Raw genomic sequence first — 7,487 nt, 5'->3', positions numbered from 1 at the left:
TGAAAGCTTCGTAGAAAGAGTGGGAAGGATGGGGGAAGGAGCGGTACCTCGCTGTAGTGCAGATCTGACTGTCGCGGCATTTGAGGGGAAGCCTGTGCTAACGGGCCCGAAGGACAGGGGATCAGTCGCTCTGCGTTATTGGGAGATGCGTTTGTCCTGTTCCTTCGCGCCTGAAAAAGGCCGTAGACGGTGGTGGTGGTGGTGGTGGTGGTTTCGCTGCAGTGTGTTGCCAAGTTGCCGATGCCGCTATTGCACATCTCCTCCGGAGACAGAGGAAAAGTTCCTGGTTTTCTCATTTGCTTGTGCGTGATACAATAACTGCAGTTCGTGCCTGCACACTTCAGAAAATGATGCAGCGAATTAATCCACCGGCTGTACCAAGAGGAATAAAACCAGATTTGAACGTCAATACCCATTTTTATCTTTACAGTGCACCCATGGCCTAGCTTGATATGGATGAGCTTGTTTGTGGCTTCTCCTCCTTGTTTTATCTAGTATTGCAGGCGTTTCTGCCACTTTCACAAGTTGTTCACGAAGGACGGGGAAAAGAGCGGAGCTGTTATCAGTGAGATTTTATTCACTGTGAAATACTGAGAGTTGCGGGGTATGCCTGCAACTTCAGGGAAGTAAAAGGAGTATATCAGAAGTTTGCGATGCATTTTATGAGATCCTAAAATAACTCTCCATTTCAAAACCTTTAATTTAAAGCAAAAGCTAGTGTTTGTGTGGCTTATGTTGTGTATGTTTATAATGGCAATAAGAGAGGGTGACGCTTTCATTATGTTCTTGACTCTGATTAATTGTAGCCTGTGAAGTGTAATGGAGTTATTGCTTGGTCAATTACCAAATTAGTCTTGGCTGACCAAGAAGCTAAATGTGCCAATAGTTTCATATTAAGAAAGAATCCCATGGTTGAGGGTTTTTTTTGCTTTGTTTGGTGGGGTGTTTTTTGGCTTTGTCAATTTTTTGGGGGGTGCTGTTTTTTTCTCTTTGGGAGTAGCAGAGGCTGAAAGATTGGTTCTGTGGAGCTTGGGTTGGGTGTTTTTTTTTCCTTAATGTGCTGAGAGAGGTTGCACTGTCATGTGGGGCCTGTTGGATTGAAATTGAAGTGATGCTCAGAAAAGCATGTCTAGTAATTTGTAATAGTTCTAATGACAAGTCTGGCTTTGTTGCCAGACTTCCTAGGAACATCTCAGATTTTAATAGTTTAGTGCCTTTGTTAGAGCTGAAAATCAGATTGCTCAGAGAGTGAGACGGATGAAAAATTAAAATGCTGAGTTGATACAGTCCTTGTACAGAAGAAATGTAAGATTCAAGTTAAGTTTCAGTACGTATGACTGTCCCTTGGTGATCAAGGATGAATGAGTAATAATGACAAAAAAAAATCTTTTATAATTGGTTCATGTAAGACAGCTGATTTTCTCAGTCTGTTGTTAAAATGGTTTGCAGTTCCTTTCTTAATTGTGATTAACACCGAATCCTGTTCCCTAACATACGATATTGATTCTGTTTATTTTTGGTCTGCTGCTTGACCCATCATTACTGCGATGCTCTGACTTGTTAGACTGTACGCCATGGTTTCCCCTATCAACCTTCAGCCTTGGCATTTGATCCGGTTCAGAAAATACTGGCCATCGGGACTCAGACTGGAGCACTAAGGCTGTATCCTTTTATATTCTGAAGCAGATTTAGTGCACCTCGCACTAGTGACGTTTTGATTCAGCTGCTGGAACCATTCAGAAGTCTGGTGGTAACCAGGTATGCAGAAGGGGAGGAAAAAAAAGCTCTGTTTTATGTTGGTGGGTGGCCTGGCTGTTCTGGTCGTTCTTTGTGTCAGTTCAGGTTGTGTTAACGATGTGAGGTATGGCTGCTCAGTCCCCATTATCTCAAGTTAATACATACATTTTGTAGAGGGTTGCTAGTGTGCTGACAGTTCACAGCAGCTGACTGCAAATCTAAAGAGAGACCTGGGCTGAGCTCTGTTTCGTTGTTCTACTGTATCCTTCTGGGATGGAAAAATTCTGTGATGCTTGGTGGGTTTTTTTGGGTGTTTTGGGGGGTGGGGTTTTTTTTTTGGTCTTGTTTTTGAGATAAGCTTTGTAATGCTGTAGTTACCTGCTACTGCTTCTGTGCTGCAAAAAGATGGTTTCAAGCGGAGCCACTATGGGGTACAGGAATTGTATCTGACTAAGAGTTTCCAAAGGACCGAGATGAGCAGAATGAATTTGTGGAATAAAGCACCAGTAACCCTGCTTCTTTTAGTTCACTAAAAAGTGAACTACCCATATGCTCTTAGCCATATGGTACTATAGCCATATGGTACTACCCAGTCCGTGTAACAACATATGTGTTTAAGCTTCTATTTTTAAAAGAAGATGCCCTGTAGATTCTTTAATCCACACTGCCATCGCCCAAACCTTGCTTTTCAGCCGAAGGGAATGAATTGAGTTGTCTGTCCTGAAATTGACTGAACTCTGACCTGTTTGGGGAAGGCTTAGGCCTTCTTGCTAGAAAAATGAACTTAATCCTCTTTAAACTGTAGGTAAATCTCATCTGTTCCTTTGCTGCTTATATTAGTCTGCAAGTAGACATCTTTTGTTTCCTTCTGTAGCATCACTACTCTGTAAAGTTAATTGCCTTAAGAGGGTTGTCTTTTACAAGTTGAAAAATTAGAACTTCAGTATCAAATCTGAGGCTTTAGGAAGAGGCTGAAGTGAAATAGCTTGTATGGTATCTATAATGATATCTATTATGAACTCCCAAGATCCCTTAATTCAAAGTATGAGTAACAGTAATGACTGTGCAGTGCTCTTAATGCCGTTTCCAAAACCAACTTTAACTCCATAAATTTTGGTTTTAAGAAGGTGATGAAGTTGATGTAAATGAAGAATGAAGTGTGAGTGGATGGTGCTTTTAATTACTCTCATATTGGTAGAATAGATGAGAAAACAGAGACCTGGAAGTATGGGTTTGGGTTGGAGGAAAAGGAGAGACCAAAACGCACCTGTTTAGAGCTTACTCACCTGTAACTTTGGGCAACATGGTGTTGCAGTTTGGGTAGCGATGACTTGATAAAACCTGTTTATTGGCACTTATCCATGATTACACCTGTGAATTCTCAGAGTGTCAATTGCTTGCTAAATAATTGAGAGAAGTATTGCAAGATTGTGAGGGAAGAAACAGTTACCGTGAGAGGAAGCAGTAACATTGACAGACAATGTATTTCCTAAGGGAAGAAGTTTCATGCGGAGGCTGAAATGTTGGTGCTCACCTAACTTGATGAAGATGAATATGCTTCTCGGTACCTTGATGCAGTTCTCGGAAGAACTAGTTAAAAGCCTCAACCTCAGCTGGTAGGTTAGCCCCGTAACCCAACAATACTGCAGACATTGCATCTCCTGTGATTACTTGCTCTTTGGGCTGGAGGAGCACAGGTGGAAGGGATGGACTCAAACACATTCCCAATGTAAAACTAGCCTCTCGCTTTCTGCCTAGTGAAACCGGTTTGAAAAGCACTCTTTGGGAAGGAGTGAATCGGGCAAGAAGTACTTATTTCATTTTGTTGCTCAAAGATAAAAACACAACCAAAAGGTGCTTGTTGACCTACAGGATGCTTTACCTGCTAAGGTTCTTATGAACAATAAATTATGTGCAAGGATTCGTTAAAGTGGGAGCCACTTACTCTTTAGAGCTGTGAAAGTGTTTTTAATTGAAACAAGTGTGGACTAGAAAGACTGAGAGTCAGTAAAGAGGTATTCATTGAGAAGTAAATCCTAAAAGTGGGAGGGAAGTCGGTCCTCATTTTCTTCTGTATTCGTGTTGTGAGAGTATAGAAGTAAAGGACTGATGCTTCTTTCATCACCTGCCAGCAGATGGGAGCTGGGTATTAGTGTTTTCCTTCAAGTACAGGTGCATCTTATCAAGCTTTCACTTCCTTCCTATTGCAAGTAAATGATCTGAGGAATTATGAAGCAAGTTTTGGTTTTTTAGCAAGTCTATTAAAGATAAAATATTCTTAAATCAAGGAATGAGCTAACCTGTTTTAGAGTTCATTAATATTTAAAGAAATTAGTATTACAATCCTGATTGACTTTGGGCCATTTATCAGCTAACCTATTTACAGAACGTGTTCTCTGTATTTGAGCAGTTTGCAATTCAGGTATTTTAACTTCAAAACCAGTATTGATTCGAACAGATTAATGTGAGGAGGAATTTTCTTAACCACACCCCTATCTCATTCTTCTTTACAAGAACTCTGTAACCACCAGTAGAGGAACAGAGACAATCCTAATATACAAATACTAAATGTTGTCTTTGGTATTGATACAGTGACATGTGTAAAAATAGAACTAAAGCTTTCTCTGAAGGACCAAAATCTATGGATACAAATATACTGGGAGTTCACTGAACTAGTATATTTATCAATTAGAGATTAATAAAGACAAAATAATATCAACACTGTATTGAATTCATTGAATCCACAAAGTAATTGTGAAAATGGGAATACCCAAACTATAGGTGACATGTTTCACTAATTGGATTAGAAGTAGAATTACTACTCTGTTAATATTCTTTGTCCCCAGTCCTAGCCTTGATGGGTTAAAATTGGAGGATAGCATTGTGGAGTTGGTGACTTAGTATTCCAGAGGCAGGGCTTTCTATTCCGTGCCCATAAGCAGCAGTTGGTTCTAGATCTTGCAGTTTTAAGAGCGAGAGAAGTCCATAAAAATATTAGGAGGAGACTGCTTTAGTGTAAAAATTAAACCTTATGAGTCACCAAAGTTACAGTTTGGGCTTATTCACTAGCTTAACTTGGGGGGTGTATCCCATGTATTCCTTTAAAACAAAAACAACAACTAGATTCTATTTCCAGAGTTACCTAGAAATATTTCTAACTCTGATTTAGCTAGGAGACTTAAAAGCAAGTGTTTCTGAGGCAGACTGCTATTGCTCAGGTGTCATCCTTAATTAGAAAAGCATTTTGTGCCCTCCATAGAAGGGAGTATTTTGAGCAATTACTAACAAAGGCTCTGGTCTATTTTCAGCTCTGGACAACAACTTGCTTCCTTTACTTTGTATGAGGAAGAGTTACCAAGTGTATAGCTCAGTAGAATACAAACCTTGGAGAGAGGTGAGATGCTGGACCCACTGTTCTTGACTATAGAATAGCGTGCTGATGAGCTAGTTGTTCATCTGAGTTTGTGGCGCTCATCAGCGGATGCTTGTTCCAGCTGCTCGAGGTGTTTGGGTCGTGGCTGGTGGCCTGGCTCTTATGTGTAGCAATTCCACCTCAGGCTCAGCCTTCTGCACAGTGCTGGATGCTTGTGGATGTGCTCCCCTCAAGGAGCAATCGTGCTCGCCGTTGACTTCAGACTGCAATGGTCAGTGTAAGCTGCTGGTGGCCTCTTTTGTCACTGCAGGCCAATATCTTTGGCTTTTTCCATACTTAAAGGGATTTGGCTATTACCGGAGTGGCTTTTACCTCTTGATCTCCTGTCCCAAAAGTGTTAGATATCAGGTAGTTAGAAGTTCATCTCTGCTTTGCTTCTTTCCTGGGCATACCTGGACCGTTACAGCAGAACATGTAGTTCATAGTCTTTAGGAAGTTTTGTGCATAATCAGCTGTGCTTTGTTTTCCCGGCAGGTATCCAAACCTTCTCATGAGTTAGAGTTGAGTATATGTACTCAAGATTTAACTTAACTGAATAGTTTAATTGGGTAGACTTCACCTCATGACATCCTGACAGCGTTCAGCGTCATAGATAACGGCCCTGCTTCCACACTGTCTGCTGTTTTCACTCTTCTGCTTAAAAGTCCCTCTAAAAGTCAAATGTGATCTGAACAGGGTAGCATTTAAATTGTAAAGAGGTTTGAGAAAGGAGAAATGGACTTTTTCAGGATTTGTCTGTCTTTAGGGTGTTATTTCCTCAGAACTTAAATTACTAATTGTACAGGGCTCTGAACTTAATAGCTGAGCTTTTTTGTTTGCTTTTATAGGTGATAGAATAAACTTCGAAGCTAAAGCAGAAAAACTGAAGGAATTCTCCTGCTCCCTGCTGTTTAACTGCTCCATCTTAAACAAGTTTTTTTCAGTTTTCTGGGCTTTAATTTCTCCATAGCAAAACTAGGACAGTGTATCAAATGAGACATGTTTTCATTGTCTGCCAACATGAATGCAATATCTTTATTGGCGCTTCACGCGTTAAAAATACTCGTTTGCAGCTTGAGGCTCAGCCTCTCTCTTGAGAGGGAATTCTGAAGACAGACAATTTCCACTAGAAATTCTTGAGGATAAAGGGGATACCTGTAGAATAAGCGTTGTGCCTTCCACACAGACCAAATTGTGCATAGGACTCTTTATTCCCAAGCAGAATAGGTTCTTTAATTAAAGTTTGGGGTGTTTTTCTGTTGCAAACCCAGTTCACAGGAAGGAGAAAAATGAGATTGTTCGTTGTTCTGTCATTAAATATCTGAAGATCCCAATTGTTCTGAATGTCAGCATCTGTTCATTTCCCCCCACTATTTTCAGCAGTAAAAGATGACTTTTATGTAAGCAACTGGCTGAAGTTTTCATGTATTTGAGGTATATAAAACTTGCTTTCTGTGACTTCTGTTCTCTGGCCTTTGAGAAGAACTCACAACTGTTTTTCTTTGATTAAAATAGCTCAAAGCCTGGATGTGTGGTTCCATGCAGTCAGTTTCTGAGGAAATGTTTATGTTGCGGCATCTGGATAGTTTTGCTGTAAATGTATACCAAAATATTTAGCAATTTAATGAATTCTCTGAAGCTCCAAGAAAATTCCATTTCAACATTGTGATGTGATTATATCCATTAAAAATACTTTTCCTTTGGATCATTCAGGCTGTGCAAGACAGTCTGTTTGGTTTTTTTTTTCCCCTCTCATGGAAACACCAGCTTGAGATGTTGTGTGTTTTTTTTATCTTTTTCTTTTTTTTTTAAAGTACCTCCACACCTGCTCGTTCTCCCTTCTGCAGAAAGGGCAGTAGGGCAATGCCTGGAGTCATGTCTACAGTATGCAGAGCAAAGATTTCGGTTTTTCAGACCCAGCATCTGGCTGTGAAGTTGGCACAGCTTCAGGTGGGAGACTGGACCGGATAAACTTGAGGTTCTTTCCAACATAAAGTATTCTGTGATTCTGTCTATTCTGTGAATACACCAAAGTGACTAAACTACTGTTTTGTGGATGTCAGGGGATTTTGGCATTTGTACACTGAAGGAAATAGTCTCAACCTTTGCTAGCGTTCTTCTGGACTTTGAACAAATCTTCCTGTTTTGGGAAGAGAACAGCGGTAAAGCTACTAAAAATACTGCAATGGTGTCATGCCAGAGAGGATCTGTGATTATCTGTTAATGAGAAAATGTTTATTGGCTACCTTGGAACCCAATTCACATACAGTAGTTTAAACAAGAAAGCTACTTTGCTTAAAACATACATTAATCTTATCAAATTTCCGTTTCTTGTCAT

The 7,487-nt window shown here is 40.2% G+C and overlaps 1 protein-coding gene across 1 annotated transcript in view; it reads left to right on the top strand.

Moving 5' to 3' along the window:
• Nucleotides 1–28: 28 nt before the first annotated feature.
• LOC104166444 (syntaxin-binding protein 5-like) overlaps nt 29–7,487 on the top strand; it is a 56,281-nt gene continuing 48,822 nt past the window's right edge. The window contains exons 1-2 of the mRNA XM_009706377.1: nt 29–286; nt 1,565–1,662. Of these exons, the coding sequence (XP_009704679.1) occupies nt 29–286; nt 1,565–1,662 (356 nt within the window). The remainder of the gene's footprint in view (nt 287–1,564; nt 1,663–7,487) is intronic.

This window comes from Cariama cristata, unplaced genomic scaffold (assembly GCF_000690535.1).
Source record: "Cariama cristata isolate BGI_N322 unplaced genomic scaffold, ASM69053v1 scaffold788, whole genome shotgun sequence".
Lineage (NCBI taxonomy): Eukaryota > Metazoa > Chordata > Aves > Cariamiformes > Cariamidae > Cariama > Cariama cristata.
The sequence above is the reverse complement of the archived record's forward strand: the minus strand, read 5'-3'. Positions and strand labels throughout refer to the sequence as shown.